This window comes from Orussus abietinus, unplaced genomic scaffold, assembly GCF_000612105.2.
Source record: "Orussus abietinus isolate OABI.00-Male unplaced genomic scaffold, Oabi_2.0 scaffold851, whole genome shotgun sequence".
Lineage (NCBI taxonomy): Eukaryota > Metazoa > Arthropoda > Insecta > Hymenoptera > Orussidae > Orussus > Orussus abietinus.
The window spans coordinates 1-21,784 of record NW_019394998.1 but is presented as its reverse complement, the minus strand read 5'-3'; the positions used below and the strand labels follow the sequence as shown (position 1 = coordinate 21,784).

At 35.6% G+C, this 21,784-nt stretch overlaps 2 protein-coding genes across 3 annotated transcripts; one reads left to right on the top strand and one right to left on the bottom strand.

Annotated features, from left to right (window-relative positions):
• Positions 1-2,104: 2,104 nt before the first annotated feature.
• LOC105702503 lies at positions 2,105-3,036 on the bottom strand. Its single transcript, XM_012430126.1, has 3 exons — positions 2,898-3,036; positions 2,489-2,620; positions 2,105-2,388 (listed from the first exon to the last, which is right to left on the bottom strand). Exons 1-3 carry the CDS (start codon positions 3,034-3,036, stop codon positions 2,342-2,344), a joined length of 318 nt encoding a protein of 105 aa, XP_012285549.1. The 3' UTR covers positions 2,105-2,341.
• A 5,311-nt stretch (positions 3,037-8,347) lies between these two features.
• LOC105702500 lies at positions 8,348-12,595 on the top strand. 2 transcript variants are annotated; one of them, XM_023433589.1, is made up of 3 exons: positions 8,348-8,571; positions 8,849-8,980; positions 12,427-12,595. In XM_023433589.1, the coding sequence occupies exons 1-3, from the start codon at positions 8,433-8,435 to the stop codon at positions 12,525-12,527; spliced, it is 372 nt and encodes a 123-aa protein (XP_023289357.1). In that variant the 5' UTR covers positions 8,348-8,432; the 3' UTR covers positions 12,528-12,595. The 2 variants fall into 2 exon arrangements, with proteins under 2 accessions (XP_023289357.1, XP_012285532.1); XM_012430109.1 differs by lacking the exon at positions 12,427-12,595 and adding an exon at positions 9,081-9,364.
• The last annotated feature ends 9,189 nt before the right edge of the window (positions 12,596-21,784 follow it).

Below are 21,784 nucleotides of genomic sequence, written 5' to 3'. Positions count from 1 at the left end.
CCCAGGTTGGTGGAATCGGGCATAAGTAGAAAACTAAGAGTCTGGTTGGGAGAACAGTTCTTTAGCGGAATGACACGAGTAATGGTAGAAACCAGAAAGAAATGTAATCCCTGAATGCAGAGATTTTAATGAAATAAAGGACAAAAGAATACATACAACGAAGAGAATTCAGTAAGTTTATATATCTAAATAAGAAATCAATATATGTAATTAATATATCAATGTAATGTATTATTGTCCAGATCACTGAATACCTACCGCTATCGCTACCTACCGCTAAAGTTGACTTATTTCCTTCAGAGAGCAGAGCACCTTGCGAAGTAATGTAATGATGTGACAGTTCACTTAATGTCAGATTTAAAGTACTTTCTTCGATCGTTAAATCAGCAACTTCTATTCAAGGTAAATCTCAAGATAGCGCACAATGTGAATATATCGGTAGAATAAAGTAGAAAAAATGTATATAAAAGGTAGCATATCATGGGTAAGATTGATATCACCTAACAGCACAATTGGGCACAGTTTTTTCGAATAACGGGTAAAGAATAATATTAAACGATAAACATTTATTCAACAAAAATAAATAAGCCTTTTCGAATCATATGTTTAACCATTAACTACTTACTTGTTTATTCGTAATTTGTTTTTCGTTATATATCAATTTCTATTCGCAAACACGTCATTTATTACATGTTGATGGATTTTCATTTAAAACAGATCAACTCAAAGATCTATTTGTTTAATTCTTTCGGAAATTCTTTAAGTTGACGTAATAATTATGTGTTTTATTAATTAATATTCTATAGACATCATGTTCATTTTACAAAATTCAAACGTTTATGTGGGATTCAGAATGTTACAAAGTATCCTTTATTCACTGTACTATTCTACAGAAATTTATAAGATTAAAGATCTTTGTCGTTTTTTAAAAAGTTAAAAATTATACTAATATCGGAAAACGGTTAATGCATAACGCAAGTAACGAATATTTCAAATTACGAAGATAACGATTAACGAATGAAGTCTTATTTCAATGGTCGTTTAAATAAAATGTTATTCGAATGATACCAAACTCTACTCGACAAGTCCAACCTATACAATGAGAATATAATAACCGAAGAAACAAATATTCTTAAATCACTGATGATACTGCAGAGTTTGCGTGAATCACGCAACTAGGGAAATTCTACTGCAATAGAAATTTTTTAAAATTATCCAAATGTTCTTATTTCACAGAAAAAGTATGTCTAACGTCATAACCTGTATAAACTACATACATTAGGTTGCTAGAATAAACGAGCAAACTAATTTTACTTCAGTTGCATACAATAAATCGCGAGATGACTAACTCAATTAGTGTAACTAACTTTTCACACAAGGGATTGCACCTATTTACGAGAATTTCATAATCGCCACAGTTTACGGACCCCATCGCAAATAAAAGTCATACCTCATCATATCAGATTGCTGCCAAAAATTATACAACTGGCATATATAAATATCTACGGACAATAGGCGGAGAGCTTGTGCAACCTTAAAAAATAAACAATGTTGTGAATGAATCAGTATTAAATATTTTTAAAAGAAACAAATGTTTATGACCTGTGAAATACGTGCGACAATGCCAAAATAATCGGCGCAGAAATTCAGTGGGACAAATTAGAAGACATGGACACTCCCTCAGGAATTGAAAATATATAAAAAAAGTTCGCTTTGGACAGTTTTTGCAATCCGAACACTTATACCACATAAATAATACAAGTGTGGGCACATTCGTCACATTTAATTTACATTTTAAATACTTTCTTTCCACGAGATTCTCGTTTCAACATGTAAATATGACAAAATCATCGTACTCTAAGAAGATAAAAATCAAACTACATTAACTGAAAGATTATGCATATTTATTTAAGCACATTGCAGTTTTAAGTCAAGAAGGAAATCCAACCGTAGAGAATAAAAATTAGGAAAATGGTACTTTAAGTGTGTGCCGAGGCAAATACACCTAGGCAATCGTGGAATTCATTCTCCCCAAAAATACAGAGAAAACCAAAAAACCAATATAATTTTAAAGAACAAGTTTTCATCACTACGAAAAGAAATGAACGTCCATTCTCTTCTCAGCAGCAATGCATTTGAACAATAAATTGAAAACTTAAACATGTTGACAGGATGAAACAGTTGAGGCACACAAAAAAGAGGATTTCTTGGATGCGAAAACAGATGAAAAAAAAGGATAGAATAATATGTGTAAACCAGAGTTTTCAATTAAGCACTGAAGGTAAGCGATCAATGCACAAGTGAATACATGTTTCCGAAGAGTTAATATCATTTTACCAGTTTAAGTAACAGGAATATGCCATTCATTTTCACATGAACTATTTCCCACTAGAAAATATAACAAATACAATGCATAATAATAAATGCAATATTATTATCCACTTCTTCAAATCATTAGAAATGTATTTATATGCCTTTGACGAAATACCTTGACTTCGTTGCAAATTTTGGATCGTCGACTTCGTCATTATAGTGTTTGACAAAGGCCTGTCAACCAATAATGCACGTGGTACTCCCATGTTTAAATTGGCAGCAATTTCATCTACGATCGATTGGTTATCTGTATTTGGGAAATTAAAAAAGCACTATATATATATTAGAAGGAAAACGGAAGACAGAGAAAAGGAGAGCGACAACTACTACAATATTTCAAAGTGAGAAGTGAATTTCAACGAATTTAGGAAGTCATCATCCAAAACCGTGTTTTACGTTAACCTGGGAAACAAGCAAGATAGAGAGAAGAAAGAATTGCAACAGGATATACAGATGCTAAGAATTTGGATAGATCGCGATTAAAGAGATTTACGAGAAGGGGGCTAACAATTTAAATGCATTACCGTTTACTGCCACTAAATGTACTGCATCCTTCTCATGTGTTTCATCCGTCAGATAACAATTTCCATTGTTTCTTTTTATCACGTTAGAATGATTGCAAACACAATACCTGCCGTCGGTACACTTAACTAAAGCGAACATTGCACGTTTTACAATTTCAGACAGTCTTGAAGCATTGAAGAAAGAAACGGAATAATCCGACGCTAAAGATCTTGATCAACTCACTACGCGATCCCAAGCGCAACTGACTTGGGTCGCGCGATTCTATCCAGCCTCCGCACGCCCCTCCAATAGCAGACTCCATGCGTATACAAAGAGTACGGTGTAGTAGTAGCCAATCAAAAGTCAGAATATTACTCAGCGGAACCATCTCAACTCCGATTGGTTACCGCGGTTGGCTGCCTGAGTCTCCTTACATGCGAAATAAGACGCACAAATGTCGACAGCTTCGTTATGAACAATGAAAGCGAAATTTTTTATTTTCAGCAATTATTCTTCATTATTTCTCGCATAAAATATTGTATGTATAAAGCAAGTCATTCTTGTTTGCTCTACAAATAGCTTCATACATTTTGAAAAGGAGCTTTTAACGATTGCGAACGTTTGTAGTTTACGTAAAATACAGATAAATATATGATATAATTTCATATCATGTGAGATTTGAATAGTATGGCATCAATTCATTATAATAACCTCCCCGTTATTGAACGGTAAAACGGAGAAAACAATATATTACAATTTCTCAAAATGTCGAATGTCTAATTGTAATATTATTTCCTTTCCTTTTCCGGCCAGTAGCGCCGTTGGTTGCGGTTAATTGATCGACTTCGCATTATTCGAGTCCCAAGTATTTTAATTGTTCTGAGATTATTGGTAATACCCGAGTTCTTTTTTTAAAGCCAGGTATTTTTGATTCAGCATAAAACAGCAAAGTTAAATAACTAACTATAAAGAATATGATATTCATATATTATTCGATGTTTCTGTAGTGTCGTCAACGGTGATTTCTGTTGTAATTGAAATAGCCGTTTATGTAATTAAATCCGAGGAAATATTTATAATCGTATTTTGTGCAGCTCTTGAACAGTTACATAATCAAGGGAGATTTCACGTCTACAAAACATATAGTCTTCTATGACATTTCTCGTAATCAGTGAGGACATTTTGACGAGTATTTTAAAGAGGCAGCAATATTTACCTGGTGTAAGATGAATAAATTATACGATGTGCCAGGAGCTCCGGGAAGATATGTTTCACAGAAAACGAAGACACAGGACAGCAAATAATAATTTTAGTCCCAACTTCAGAGAACTATCCATTTGCATTGCGTGATAAAACGGTAATTTTATATTGCCTAATAAAGCTGTAACTCTAAAGTAGAAATCCCAATTGAAATATGTGAAATATTGAGTTTATTGTATCGTTATAGTAAATATTACCCTGCCACAGAAAAGGCAGAGATACCGTTATTCGATGTAAAATACTTTCTAATTACTTAAGATCATTTTAAGGAATATCAAAACTTTCACGACCTGTCAAACATTCAGTGTACACATCATATTCGAAACAAATAGAATTTTCACATATACGATTGAAGCGTTTGATAAGTTGCAAGATATCTACAATTGTACTTCTATGATATACATTTTCCACCACAAGAGTATTTGAAATCGTGAAATACCTCTTTTTCGGCGTTTCGATTACTTTACTGACTATTCCCCGAAGTATGGAAATCAAATATTCACTAACCCTTAACAATAGACATGCTACGTTAGCATCGTAAGCACAGACAGCAAGTGGTTTTAAAGACCTCATTCTAATGCTGAAATAATAATTCAACTGTATGAGTTAAATCTTTTAGGCAAGGTTTAGCATTGTTGTAAATAAATTGAATACAGAGTATGGAGAAATTGTATTAATGAAAAGAATTACAGGAATGCCGGGTTGGGTGTCCTCAAAAGTTTATTTAATACGCTATTAATTAGTGGACAGTTCTCATCGGTTGCCGGGTGTCATTCGATTCGAGTGATTCGAGAACTCGCGCTGGACAAGTTTATACGTACACATACGCATCGCTCGAGAGCCGCGCGTCCGGGAACAAAGAAGATTCGAAAATTCCTCGAAGGCGCGAGCCGACGTGCGGCGTCACCATGATGACCGTTGAAGCTAGAGTCGTTATGCCAACACGAGCCGCAATGTATCGCATTACAAAATTCCGCACGAATCGTTTTCATACATTTTATATGGACTATCACTTATTATGGTCAGGGCGTAATGGGGCGCATCGACGGATTAGGCAGATTTTTACGCGTGATTCGTTGCGACCTCGCCCCGCTTCGCGCCTTCTATAATATGCGACAATTCATATAAAATCTATAAAAACGGTCCGTGCGAATTTTTGGTGATAGAATACGCTGCGGCGCAGCACGTTTCTAATGTGCGTTACCGCTTTTTTTGCAGAGTGATACGTTGCGGCCTATCCCGGCTATAATATGTGCGAGTATTTACAATTTCGGCTCCTGTAATATGGAGAAAAATTACAAAAAGCAATGAAGTCTATAACCGAATATGTAAGACCGCGTGTGAGCAGATAAAGATTAATGTTTTATTTTAGATTGTATTGAAAATTCTTATCGAGCGTTCTACGTTTCACATTTCCCATACGAGCAGACGTTACTACGTAATATTTGCGATACGCAAGCATTAATGACTATTTCAATCGTGATAACTGATTATTTCCTGCACTTTGTTAAATTAGATGGTAAACGAAAAGTACTTACCGAATGACAGCTAGAGAAAAAATGCAGTAAAACTAAAGCGACGGCTTTTTATGTATTCGAAACTTTTAGCACGCATCTAATGCTATATGCGACAATTCATATAATCTATATCTCCAAAATTCGCATTTACCGTTTTCATAGATTTTATATGAATTGTCGCATATAGCATTAGATGCGTGCTAAAAGTTTCGAATACATAAAAAGCCGTCGCTTCAGTTTTACTGCATATTTTCTCTAGCTGTTATTCGGTAAGTACTTTCCTTTCCGAATTTTCAATACAATCTAAAATAAAATATTAATCTTTATCTGCGTACACGCGGTCTTACATGTTCGGTTATAGACTTCATTGCTTTTTGTCATTTTTCTCCATATTGTAGGAGCCGAAATTGTAAATACTCGCACATGTTATAGCCGGGGTAGGCCGCAACGTATCACTCTGCAGTAAAAGCGGTAGCGCACATTAGAAACGTGCTGCACCGCAGTGCATTCTATCACCAAAAATTCGCACGGACCGTTTTTATAGATTTTATATGAATTGTCACATATTATAGAAGGCGCGAAGCGGGGCGAGGTCGCAACGAATCACGCGTAAAAATCTGCCTAATCCGTCAATGCGCCCCATGACGCCCTGACCATAATAAGTGATAGTCCATATAAAATGTATGAAAACGATTCGTGCGGAATTTTGTAATGCGATACATTGCGGCTCGTGTTGGCATAACGACTCTAGCTTCAACGGTCATCATGGTGACGCCGCACGTCGGCTCGCGCCTTCGAGGAATTTTCGAATCTTCTTTGTTCCCGGACGCGCGGCTCTCGAGCGATGCGTATGTGTACGTATAAACTTGTCCAGCGCGAGTTCTCGAATCACTCGAATCGAATGACACCCGGCAACCGATGAGAACTGTCCACTAATTAATAGCGTATTAAATAAACTTTTGAGGACACCCAACCCGGCATTCCTGTAATTCTTTTCATTAATACAATTTCTCCATACTCTGTATTCAATTTATTTACAACAATGCTAAACCTTGCCTAAAAGATTTAACTCATACAGTTGAATTATTATTTCAGCATTAGAATGAGGTCTTTAAAACCACTTGCTGTCTGTGCTTACGATGCTAACGTAGCATGTCTATTGTTAAGGGTTAGTGAATATTTGATTTCCATACTTCGGGGAATAGTCAGTAAAGTAATCGAAACGCCGAAAAAAGAGGTATTTCACGATTTCAAATACTCTTGTGGTGGAAAATGTATATCATAGAAGTACAATTGTAGATATCTTGCAACTTATCAAACGCTTCAATCGTATATGTGAAAATTCTATTTGTTTCGAATATGATGTGTACACTGAATGTTTGACAGGTCGTGAAAGTTTTGATATTCCTTAAAATGATCTTAAGTAATTAGAAAGTATTTTACATCGAATAACGGTATCTCTGCCTTTTCTGTGGCAGGGTAATATTTACTATAACGATACAATAAATTCAATATTTCACATTTTTCAATTGGGATTTCTACTTTAGAGTTACAGCTTTATTAGGCAATATAAAATTACCGTTTTATCGCGCAATGCAAATGGATAGTTCTCTGAAGTTGGGACTAAAATTATTATTTGCTGTCCTGTGTCTTCGTTTTCTGTGAAACATATCTTCCCGGGGCTCCTGGCACATCGTATAATTTATTCATCTTACACCAGGTAAATATTGCTGCCTCTTTAAAATACTCGTCAAAATGTCCTCACTGATTACGAGAAATGTCATAGAAGACTATATGTTTTGTAGACGTGAAATCTCCCTTGATTATGTAACTGTTCAAGAGCTGCACAAAATACGATTATAAATATTTCCTCGGATTTAATTACATAAACGGCTATTTCAATTACAACAGAAATCACCGTTGACGACACTACAGAAACATCGAATAATATATGAATATCATATTCTTTATAGTTAGTTATTTAACTTTGCTGTTTTATGCTGAATCAAAAATACCTGGCTTTAAAAAAAGAACTCGGGTATTACCAATAATCTCAGAACAATTAAAATACTTGGGACTCGAATAATGCGAAGTCGATCAATTAACCGCAACCAACGGCGCTACTGGCCGGAAAAGGAAAGGAAATAATATTACAATTAGACATTCGACATTTTGAGAAATTGTAATATATTGTTTTCTCCGTTTTACCGTTCAATAACGGGGAGGTTATTATAATGAATTGATGCCATACTATTCAAATCTCACATGATATGAAATTATATCATATATTTATCTGTATTTTACGTAAACTACAAACGTTCGCAATCGTTAAAAGCTCCTTTTCAAAATGTATGAAGCTATTTGTAGAGCAAACAAGAATGACTTGCTTTATACATACAATATTTTATGCGAGAAATAATGAAGAATAATTGCTGAAAATAAAAAATTTCGCTTTCATTGTTCATAACGAAGCTGTCGACATTTGTGCGTCTTATTTCGCATGTAAGGAGACTCAGGCAGCCAACCGCGGTAACCAATCGGAGTTGAGATGGTTCCGCTGAGTAATATTCTGACTTTTGATTGGCTACTACTACACCGTACTCTTTGTATACGCATGGAGTCTGCTATTGGAGGGGCGTGCGGAGGCTGGATAGAATCGCGCGACCCAAGTCAGTTGCGCTTGGGATCGCGTAGTGAGTTGATCAAGATCTTTAGCGTCGGATTTTTCCGTTTCTTTCTTCAATGCTTCAAGACTGTCTGAATTTGTAAAACTGTGCAATGTTCGCTTTAGTTAAGTGTACCGACGGCAGGTATTGTGTTTGCAATCATTCTAACGTGATAAAAAGAAACAATGGAAATTGTTATCTGACGGATGAAACACATGAGAAGGATGCAGTACATTTAGTGGCAGTAAACGGTAATGCATTTAAATTGTTAGCCCCCTTCTCGTAAATTTCTTTAATCGCGATCTATCCAAATTCTTAGCATCTGTATATCCTGTTGCAATTCTTTCTTCTCTCTATCTTGCTTGTTTCCCAGGTTAACGTAAAACACGGTTTTGGATGATGACTTCCTAAATTCGTTGAAATTCACTTCTCACTTTGAAATATTGTAGTAGTTGTCGCTCTCCTTTTCTCTGTCTTCCGTTTTCCTTCTAATATATATATAGTGTTTTTTTAATTTCCCAAATACAGATAACCAATCGATCGTAGATGAAATTGCTGCCAATTTAAACATGGGAGTACCACGTGCATTATTGGTTGACAGGCCTTTGTCAAACACTATAATGACGAAGTCGACGATCCAAAATTTGCAACGAAGTCAAGGTATTTCGTCAAAGGCATATGAATACATTTCTAATGTTTTGAAGAAGTGGATAATAATATTGCATTTATTATTATGCATTGTATTTGTTATATTTTCTAGTGGGAAATAGTTCATGTGAAAATGAATGGCATATTCCTGTTACTTAAACTGGTAAAATGATATTAACTCTTCGGAAACATGTATTCACTTGTGCATTGATCGCTTACCTTCAGTGCTTAATTGAAAACTCTGGTTTACACATATTATTCTATCCTTTTTTTTCATCTGTTTTCGCATCCAAGAAATCCTCTTTTTTGTGTGCCTCAACTGTTTCATCCTGTCAACATGTTTAAGTTTTCAATTTATTGTTCAAATGCATTGCTGCTGAGAAGAGAATGGACGTTCATTTCTTTTCGTAGTGATGAAAACTTGTTCTTTAAAATTATATTGGTTTTTTGGTTTTCTCTGTATTTTTGGGGAGAATGAATTCCACGATTGCCTAGGTGTATTTGCCTCGGCACACACTTAAAGTACCATTTTCCTAATTTTTATTCTCTACGGTTGGATTTCCTTCTTGGCTTAAAACTGCAATGTGCTTAAATAAATATGCATAATCTTTCAGTTAATGTAGTTTGATTTTTATCTTCTTAGAGTACGATGATTTTGTCATATTTACATGTTGAAACGAGAATCTCGTGGAAAGAAAGTATTTAAAATGTAAATTAAATGTGACGAATGTGCCCACACTTGTATTATTTATGTGGTATAAGTGTTCGGATTGCAAAAACTGTCCAAAGCGAACTTTTTTTATATATTTTCAATTCCTGAGGGAGTGTCCATGTCTTCTAATTTGTCCCACTGAATTTCTGCGCCGATTATTTTGGCATTGTCGCACGTATTTCACAGGTCATAAACATTTGTTTCTTTTAAAAATATTTAATACTGATTCATTCACAACATTGTTTATTTTTTAAGGTTGCACAAGCTCTCCGCCTATTGTCCGTAGATATTTATATATGCCAGTTGTATAATTTTTGGCAGCAATCTGATATGATGAGGTATGACTTTTATTTGCGATGGGGTCCGTAAACTGTGGCGATTATGAAATTCTCGTAAATAGGTGCAATCCCTTGTGTGAAAAGTTAGTTACACTAATTGAGTTAGTCATCTCGCGATTTATTGTATGCAACTGAAGTAAAATTAGTTTGCTCGTTTATTCTAGCAACCTAATGTATGTAGTTTATACAGGCTATGACGTTAGACATACTTTTTCTGTGAAATAAGAACATTTGGATAATTTTAAAAAATTTCTATTGCAGTAGAATTTCCCTAGTTGCGTGATTCACGCAAACTCTGCAGTATCATCAGTGATTTAAGAATATTTGTTTCTTCGGTTATTATATTCTCATTGTATAGGTTGGACTTGTCGAGTAGAGTTTGGTATCATTCGAATAACATTTTATTTAAACGACCATTGAAATAAGACTTCATTCGTTAATCGTTATCTTCGTAATTTGAAATATTCGTTACTTGCGTTATGCATTAACCGTTTTCCGATATTAGTATAATTTTTAACTTTTTAAAAAACGACAAAGATCTTTAATCTTATAAATTTCTGTAGAATAGTACAGTGAATAAAGGATACTTTGTAACATTCTGAATCCCACATAAACGTTTGAATTTTGTAAAATGAACATGATGTCTATAGAATATTAATTAATAAAACACATAATTATTACGTCAACTTAAAGAATTTCCGAAAGAATTAAACAAATAGATCTTTGAGTTGATCTGTTTTAAATGAAAATCCATCAACATGTAATAAATGACGTGTTTGCGAATAGAAATTGATATATAACGAAAAACAAATTACGAATAAACAAGTAAGTAGTTAATGGTTAAACATATGATTCGAAAAGGCTTATTTATTTTTGTTGAATAAATGTTTATCGTTTAATATTATTCTTTACCCGTTATTCGAAAAAACTGTGCCCAATTGTGCTGTTAGGTGATATCAATCTTACCCATGATATGCTACCTTTTATATACATTTTTTCTACTTTATTCTACCGATATATTCACATTGTGCGCTATCTTGAGATTTACCTTGAATAGAAGTTGCTGATTTAACGATCGAAGAAAGTACTTTAAATCTGACATTAAGTGAACTGTCACATCATTACATTACTTCGCAAGGTGCTCTGCTCTCTGAAGGAAATAAGTCAACTTTAGCGGTAGGTAGCGATAGCGGTAGGTATTCAGTGATCTGGACAATAATACATTACATTGATATATTAATTACATATATTGATTTCTTATTTAGATATATAAACTTACTGAATTCTCTTCGTTGTATGTATTCTTTTGTCCTTTATTTCATTAAAATCTCTGCATTCAGGGATTACATTTCTTTCTGGTTTCTACCATTACTCGTGTCATTCCGCTAAAGAACTGTTCTCCCAACCAGACTCTTAGTTTTCTACTTATGCCCGATTCCACCAACCTGGGTCAAAAGGCTAATCCTGCGTTACAACGAGTTGCTCCTTCCACCATATTTGAACGGCGAGTCAAATTCCATTAACCGCCTTTTAGATTAACCGGCCAAATTCAGTCGTTTACCTTCAGTTAATCGTAATTCAGCCTAAAAACTGCACAAACGTGAGAGAAATATGGATTAGTTTGAGTGTGCATTAACATCTCCTAAAGACGAAACTCATGAAGACGTTTTTTATTTTATTCAGAATTTCTTAATAATCGAAGTACGCTTGAAAATACTTCTTATTAATTCTGAACCAATGAAATTTCTGGATAGAGACTTTCCCGAAAATAGTAATCAGAATGCGATGTGTTTCCTACGGGTGTAGAAACATTGAATAGTCTGCTATCTCGATCATTCTTCCCACTAGCCTTCACCTTACATCGCAGCTGAAGGCTTATCCTGGTTTTCGCGTTACCGTTTGCGTTGTTCTAAACTTAGGCGATACATATGAAAGGATGCAATTGAGAAGAACGAAATATACTCCTTCAAAATTATCATACGTTTGAACAAAAGTATCTAAACGAAAGGATTTTTGACAACCGTTAGAGCAGTTTCTATCGATGATAGTTTAGAGCCTATTGATGAATTAGATTGAAACACTAGCAGTCCTGTGAAACGTGTCTCGTGACTGCATAATGACGAAGTCGACGAACCAAAATTTGCAACANGTTTTTAACGTATTTTTGTTATAAGAAACGAGCAGCATAACAACTGAGATTCTTATTTCATACATCGACCCAATATTATTCATATTTTTCCACGAACTCTAAGATTATCGGAATTTTAAGAGCTTATTTAACTGGCCTGTTACCCCTTTAACGAGCTTCATAATTTTCTACCAGTTTTCAAAATTCGATATGCGCTTTCTTTTTTTCTTGTTATTTGGTTAGTAGATATTTTCATCAATCATATATGTTTTATTTTTAGAATCTATCAGCCCAATAGCCACAGGTATGCAACTGACAGACGATTATCCTGATTGGAGGCATAGTCCGATTCAAGTAACTGACCCAAGAACTCCCAAATAATAATGCAATTTTGGCTATCGACACACTACGAGATACATCAGTTAGTCCATCGAACAAATGTTAGTACTCAAACGCCCCAAATTGCGACTAAAGAACTGTTCTCCCAACCAGACTCTTAGTTTTCTACTTATGCCCGATTCCACCAACCTGGGTCAAAAGGCTAATCCTGCGTTACAACGAGNAATGCGCTCGTTGCATTTCACGGGCAGTGCTGGAATATCAACAAACGTCATATTGGATGACAACAATGTAAGTAATGAAAACCTCAGCGACCCGGAATACGTTCCATCGGATGTCGATTCCATTGATGATGATCATGACAATGAGAATAAAGATTTTCGATGCTTCTGACAAAATGGTCCAAAATATAATGCGTCTCAATGATGATTGCCAAAGTATTGCAAATAATGCATCTTTAGAACATAGTTCAGTCGAACGAACCGCTTCGTTAACGGGTAGAGGTATTAGTGGCTCTATATATACTCTGTCACAGCGCATGTTCGGAAGATAAGACAGGTAATGATAATTTCGAAAGCAACATGGAGGCATCAAATCTTAGTGGATCAAGTAATTGCACAAATAATCTGAGTATATCTGATTCGGAAAGCAAACGAATAACTTCCTTCAATGATGATGCTGAAATGATTGTTGATCTATCTCGCGGACCCGTTGGTTCTGGCAAAAAACATCGTTGTTTTTTCTGTCATAAACTTCAGTCAAAACTCGTTCGCCACTTAGAAACCGTACATCGCGATGAGCCTGCCGTGAAAGAGTTTCACGTATTCCCAATATCGATGTTATCGGAGACGATGACGAAGAGCACTGCAAAAGCAGCCAGTTTGAGGTTTCAAATACAGTCTCTAATAACGACTCAACATCAGGCATGGAATTGGAAATGAGAGAGTACGTCTCATTTGACAAGGGACGTGCGGTATCTAACAAAACGACAGTAAGGAAGAATTGTAAGTTATCACTAAAGTAATCATATATACAAGATATTTTCATCTATCCATTATTATTTGGAGAGGAGTGTGAAGTATGTATAGCCAAACATCAGTCTCTTATGGAGACGCCCAGATAGTTATCGTTCATTTTTAAATATATTGTAATACAATTCGCCCAGAAAATTGGTAACTTTTATAGGCGGGGGTGTTAACGTAACAAATCTAACTCAGAACAAATTTCTGTTCACGATATATTCATTAAATATAAGCAGCATTAAATTAAGTTGTTTTTAAATGTTAACACAAAGTTAATGCCTTAATATAGTTTTCCGTTTAATAATTTTCAAAGTATTACCATTTTAGAAATAGCGACGTGACAAGGTGGTGCATTTTTCGATTAGAGACTGCAATTACTTTCTTTTGATATTTCATCGAAATTAATGAGAATATAAATACATTCAGAAAGGCATTATGAACGTTACTTTTTTCACATTTGCCAAGGACTAATTTCCGTCCTTATTTACTTATTTTGTTCTCAACAGCTTCATCTAACAGAATCAAAAGAGCACGGTGGACGGAAGAGGAAAAAGCAACAGTCACTGATATTTATGGACAACATTTTAAGAATGGCAGATTATCTTCAAAGAGAAGATTAGAAGCGGATATTCGTAAAAATCCATCCTTGAGCAATCGAACTCCAGCTCAGATTAAAACCTGGATTAGCAATCAACAAAGAAGTTCAAGGATTCAAATGTCGTAAAGAAATATCTAACACCGTGGACCTAAATGGTTACCTTCCAAAGCGGCATGCTCTCCACGCCAACTGATTATTAATACGTTAAGCGCCACGGCTGGATTGTTTTCCTTTCCTTTTAGCGCTACTGTCAGCCATCGGTGGCTAACGCGGTCCGAACGAAAAGTATACTGTCAGCCACCGGCGACTGACATGGCATTTAACGTGAGAATATTTAAGCAGTGAATGATTACTGTAAATGGAACATTTAATTATTAATTATGAAATGTACACAGTGACATTTATTCATGGCGAAGCATTTCCCTTTTTATACTGCTTGTTTATCGTTCATTCTCGCTAAATTATTCTACGTTCATTAATACTTTCAATAATTTATTTGTAGCTGTAACCCCTCAGTTGATTAAGAATGGCCTATTCGTCCTCTTTCAAAATTATTATTTAAAAATTATTTTTATCTACGTGTTGATGATGGCATTGTATTTTAAGAATTTATAGTCTCATCAATTTCCTATTGTACCTTTCTATCCTTAGTCAATTGTCGCAACGATTTTAATGTTGTTAAATTATATTGTTCACCTGTTAACACGACGCGGCTTGCGATATAAGAAAATTGCTAAGACGAGAAAGGGAACCTTTATGGTATTTAGATGTGTTCCTAAAAAAATATGAACGTTATGCATTAATTATGTTGTTGTTGCTCGAGTTATGCGAAATGTATGTATGTAACACAACAGTTAAGGATTGTGAATGAGATAGGTAACTCAAAACTCCGATTTGAATTTAGAAAGAGAATCATTTATATCTTATTTCTTTTGAGAACTTCTAATCTCATCAATTTCCTTATACTGCTTGGATGTTTAGTCGGTTAATGCGATGAATATAATATTGATAAATAATCTCCTGTTAAGTCGGCGTGGCCGGCGATATAACAATATTCTTGAGACGAGGGAGGAAGACTGAATTGTACTGAGATATGTTTTTACAAAAAATATTAATGGTATGAAGTAATTTTGTTATTGGTACTCAAGCCATGTGAAAAATATTTGTTATGCTTGTATTAACGCTGATCGCCTTCATATGGATAAAGAATGTTTTTAGATTCTGTTTCAACACTTCCACAACAACTGTTTTTCCAGTTGCTATGGAGGTGCTGTCTCTTTAAGGCACTTCAGCAAATTACGTAGAACTCAAGAACCATTTACATGTTGAAATAATTACGTGATTTTTAAATGGATGTACACATATCCAGAAAGTTTCACGTTAGAAAGTTCTTTTAACTTCTTTTCTTTATCTCCCAAGGGTTACCTTTTTGCTGACCGTCAATATTAGGGGGGCTACGTAACATAAATATGAGACTGTTTGATTTGTACTTTCAGTTTCGAACTGATGTATTTTTCTTTATAATGCTTGTTTTACATCAAAGTACTTAAAACTTATTGCGTATTAATGCGTTCAATAATTTATGTATTACGATAATTCTTGTAGTTTAATATGTATGTAATATGTAGTTTAGTATGTATGTAATATGTCTTTTCTCACTTTTAAAAAGGAGTCGAAAAGTCCCGTACTATTTTTCGTCCAGTGTATCAATTTCCCGTAATAACTAATAGAAGCACAGCTAATCAATCGCGTCACTGAACGGAACGCATAGCTGAGTACACGCCGGTAGGGCTGCATTCGGCTGTCTGCGGCGTTGACGGGAATTTTATGCACTGTATACTGGCGGACATGAATGCCTTCCCACTATACATTGGCAGCACATTATCCATAAGGAAGGCATTCATGTCAGCCACTGTACGAAAAAATAATTACAGGACTTTTCGACTGTTTTTTCAACAAGGATAGTGCTATATAAACCGTGACTACCGATTCTGTTACACCCTATATACTCTTAGATATTTAGTCAGTTAACGCGATTAATATTATATTGTTAAACAAATCTTTTGTTAAAGCGATGTAGCCTGCGATATAAGAATATTCCTGTGACGAGAGAGGAAGACTTAATTGTACTAAGAAGGGCTTTTATGAAAAATGCTAAAGGTATGATGTAATTTTGTTATCGTCATTCGAGGCATGTGAAATATATGCATGTGATGTAAGGTGTCAAGGAGTGTAAATAAGAGAGATGACGGAAGAACCCAATAAACAAATTTATTGGAATATATTGTTTAATATTAATGTTGACCTTAAATTAATGTCCATATGAAATTCTGTAATATGTATGTTCATATCTCATATTTGACGTATGTTTAATGATACAAGAAATACGTCATATTACCAGTACATCGTGATGAGTATTCGTCACCGTATAAAGCTTCGGTGTTCAAGGTTTTTAATAGAGTATCAACAAGCTGTTAGATTATAAATGTACAGGCATTCATATTCTTAACAATGTATGGTTATTACAGTTGGCCAGCGTATTCTGCGGTTCACAGGTAAGGATATAAATAATGTCAATCTTATTCGTGTATATCGTTACAGAGGCCGTAGCGAAATTGGTACCTCTCCAATAGTGTTTGTTTGTCTTCTTAGGAAGGTAATAGCAAAATGATGTTAGACTTAGAAATCAAAACATTTCTGCGCGATTTTGTCATAAAAAAATCATTCTTTCAAACTGTTGCGCTACTCTGCACATTAATTTGCACAGTTGGGGTAAGTTTTGTCTTGAAGATCTTCGAATGTTATCCTCAGCCGTTCTTCGTGGAGCCATTTCTTACATAGGATACATTGCTGCATATTAACAACCTTATTTTCTTAGTAAAGGCTGCAGTATCAGTTCTCGGTCTTCTTTGAGGTACCAAGTTTTGTTTTTCTTGTGGTATTTCGTTCGATTTTAGTTGTAATGCTTTATTTACTACAACTACTCAAAGTCTCTTGACCTTTTTGGAAAATCCCTTTACTTGCGCCGTTGCACTATGTTGGGCCTTTTTACTTATTTCGTGCAATTTACAGTTTTAGGTAATGATTTCTAATATTACACAACTTTTCAACAAAACTAATATGACAGAATGTGTAGAATAGTGCATGCTTATTATGTATACTCAATACTTTCACTGCCGCAGATATGTCGCAGCCAGGGTGTGATGTGAAGACATTTATGTCCGTAACTGTACCTTTTTTTTTTTTAGAAAGAGCAGTACTTTACAAATCTTTGTTACAAGAAGCTTGAACACTGCAATTAAATTTCATAAGTTTCACTCGAAAATATTGCTCATTGAGTCCGGTTTACAATAGGCTCGTTTACAGCCCCGGCAACACACATAATGGATTGTCCTAAGGAGCCACAAACTTAGCACTTTTATTTTACAGTGAAAAATAAGCATGGGCATTGTTACCCTGATGTGCCTTGTATATTCTAGTGAGTGTGATTTATTATCTGCAGCAAGCGGCTTACCTGCGCTTACCGACGCTATGCTTCATTCGATGTCAAGGGAAGCCGCCATTCGTGATCCCTTCATATTTCGTCCGTCATTTACAATATCTTTTGCTTGCCTCACATAATTTCACAGACCATAAAATCATGCAGGCAGAATTATAATGTGTGTTCTTATTAATAAGAGTAAGTGCTGCACATAAGAAGACTAAGGAAAATACTAAATGTTCCCTATAAATTATGTAAGACATAAATGAAAATTCTTGCTGAGTTTCGTGCGATTAGTAGCGCATCAGCTGCAACGAAGAAGACGCGAGCTAGTGCCTTCTGTTATGACTTCTCGCACTGACATCTACTTTCCCTGTTATTGGCAAAAGTGGATAATTCAACATATTGCGAAATTACATCTATATTAAGTACTGTCTTTGAAGTGAAGTTAAAACCTGACGAGAAATTTAATCGTTCTGAGTGAAAACTTCTAACTGATATACCGTCCGAAACAATGTAGGAACATTCGGATTATAACATAAATTGGCGTGTCACGTTATCGGCATTTATATTTATATTGTCAGCTGTAACATACTATATCAAGACTTGTATAAAATGACATTCTCCGTATGTCGGTTGGGTATAATGACTATATGGAAGTCGAAGTATATCTCAAGTAGTCCTCTGAATTCATGACTTTCGTTATTCATCAGCTACGCACAATTGCATTTTGATAGGCTAATCGCTTGCAGGGCCATCGGTCGCGTTTAGTCCTACCTAACTTTTCTCTCCAAGTAATCATGGAACGCACGCAGCACTTTTATGTTAGTACAGAAGTTCGCAATGCACTAATTTTACCTTTATTACGTTCAAATGGAAGTTTCTTAATTTCTACATTTTTCTAAATTGTCATGCGACAATACCGACACTTTCGTTTCTCACCCCAGAGCTTTCAAGAGTGATATATTGATTGAAATATAGGAATTTTAAGAGATTTTGGTTCTGGCCTAGGCTGAATGGAAAAATTTCTTTTGAAAATCCAAACTTCAAATGTATCAAAACATTACTTAAGAGTTTACGAATCATGTGGTAAAGGTTCAGCCGGTTTAGTGGAATGTCCTTAAGGAAATCTGCCTTGTTCAACTCGACTGGTTTGGGGTGGGTTTCACCATTGAAATGGACACATACGTGGACACTAAACATCACATTGTGCGTTTTTCTCGTTTTCTACGCATATACGAGCCTAAAAAATGTTAAGTGAATGGTGTAAAAATTGTTGCACATTATAAAAATCATAAGTTTACGTTTAAATATCATGTACGCTTTGATCCAGAAGCTAGTGGTGACCACAGTAAAACAATTGCCCTGGATCTGTAAGTTAGTTACTTTTTTAAATACTGCGCTACGTGTGTGTGTGTTTTCTAATAAATTCTCGTGTTTTGTAATTCTCGAGGCTGATGTACATCTTTGTAAAGCAAACGTTGCAGAAAACAGTGTAGACCTGGAAATGAGCACCTGATGCTAATATAGTCAATTATTATAATTGCAAAGCATAGTTTGCATCGCTATTTATGGATTAAAGGCGTGTACTTCTTTAGAATCAGAGACAAAATAGAGGACAAGATTGTACTTGCTTATTCCGAACTTTAACGATACTCGATTATAAATGTCCTGGAAGTCAGCGATAGAGACTATAATATGTCCCAGAAAATCCAAGTTTACACTTTTATTGCAATAATGTAAATAATATTCATTAACTCTACGAAATTATTGTAAATAACTCATGGAAATAACATGATCTGACATTACACACAGTGAAACGAACCAAATATTATTTAAATATAGGCCATTCGTGGGTCCGTCCTCAAATAGACAATTTTATACATTATATGAAATATGAGGGAAAAACTGGAACTGCCCCAAAAATAATTATTACCGTGGAGTTTACAAGGTTAATGTACCTCTTTGTAAACCCATAAATATATGCCTTAGAAAGTGTCCTTGAACTAACATATCCGCAGACATATATATNAGAGGGCGCGGGGCTTGGTCCAGCTTCCCCTCTATATCTAAGTCCTACTATCCTTTTGATATAAGAGGGCGCGGGGCTTGGTCTAGCTTCCCCTCTTCAACTAATTCCTATTATCCTCCAAAAGGAGTCCGGGCCTAGGCCTAGTTTCCCCTATAAATCCATATATTACAACCATATTAGTATTAAACCTTATTTCACCTAATACGCAGATGGTCAGACGATCCGGGAGAAAATATCAACTCCTCGTAACCTTCGCTAAGGCAGAGGGTAGGCCTAAAATTACAATCCGTAGGCGTCCACACGGAGAATCAAGGAAAAGGGCCCAAGAGCAACCCCTGGCAGCACCCCCTTCATCTCCAGAGAGGGTGTTTTTAATTTCTGCGGAGCGCCTCGAGATCATCAAGGCGCTCCTCAAAACCTCCACTCCGAGGACAGTTCCTCGTCCCAAACCGCATCGACTCACGAGCGTCGAAGTGCGTACCCCCAATTGGGAACTTATTTCCATTGACATTCCCAAATCCAGCGACCATAACGCCCAGGCGTTGGTACCAGGGGACCCCAGAAACTCCAAGCCATTTGTTATAACCCTAGAATAAAATAAAAATCAACTTTATCTACTTCGTAAAATAATCAATTTATTTCTTCCCTCCCAGACGTAACAAGTTCATGGATAATATGGATAATGATAGAATCGATATAAATAATAAGGATCTTAGTTGTATGGCACTGCGGCTCCGCTCGTTAAAAAAAAAAAAAATACTTATTGAAACGACGTTCTTTCACATCGCGGGAAATTTCACTGCGAACGCTGTGAAAACAGCCACACTTAGAGCAAAAATTCATAGGATCAATCTTGTAGAGCATAGAATTTCTTTTGCACTCGAGAGGCGACGCTTAGTCACCACTGCCAACTCGAATGCCAGAGTCCTCTAGTCCAAAGTATTAAATAAGTTTTTGCTCTTCACGATGAATATTATGCATTTTTGGTCTAATTGGAGTCGTCTTCGCAGCGTTCGCGGAGAAAGTATTCGACGGCGAAGAGAATGTTTTTTAACGTATTTTTGTTATAAGAAACGAGCAGCATAACAACTGAGATTCTTATTTCATACATCGACCCAAATATTATCCATATTTTTCCATGAACTGTAAGATTATCGGAATTTTAAGTGCTTATTTAACTGGCCTGTTACCCCTTTAACACGCTTCGTAATTTTCTACCAGTTTTCAAAATTCGATGTGCGCTTTCTTTTTCCTTGTTATTTGGTCAGTAGATATTTTCATCGATCATATATGTTTTATTTTTAGAATCTATCAGCCCAATAGCCACAGGTATGCAACGGACAGACGGTTATCTTGATTGGAGGCATCGTTCGATTAAAGTAACTGATCAAGAACTCCCAAATAATAATGCAATTTTGGCTATCGACACACTACGAGATACATCAGTTAGTTCACCGAACAAATGTCAGTACTCAAACGCCCCAAATTGCGATACCCATGAGCCCCTCATATCCAATGAAATGCGCTCGTGGCATTTCACGGGCAGTGCTGGAATATCAACAAACGTCATATTGGATGACAACAATGTAAGTAATGAAAACCTCAGCAACCCGGAATACGTTCCATCGGATGTCGATTCCATTGATGACGATCATGACGATGAGAATGAAGATTTCGATGCTTCTAACAAAATGGTCCAAAATATAATGCGTCTCAATGATGATTGCCAAAGTATTGCAAATAATGCATCTTTAGAACATAGTTTAGTCGAACGAACCGCTTCGTTAACGGGTAGAGATACTAGTGGCTCTATATATACTCCGTCACAGCACAGCGCATGTTCGGAAGATAAGACAGGTAATGATAATTTCGAAAGCAACATGGAGGCGTCAAATCTTAGTGGCTCAAGTAATTCCACAAATAATCTGAGTATATCTGATTCGGAAAGCAAACGAATAACTTCCTTCATCGATGATGCTGAAATGATTGTTGATCCATCTCGCGGACCCGTTGGTTCCGGCAAAAAACATTGTTGTTTTTTCTGTCATAAACTTCAGTCAAAACTCGTCCGCCACTTAGAAACCGTACATCGCGATGAGCCTGCCGTGAAAGAGTTTCACGTATTCCCAAAAGGTAATCCTGAACGCTTACAATTTATCGATGTTC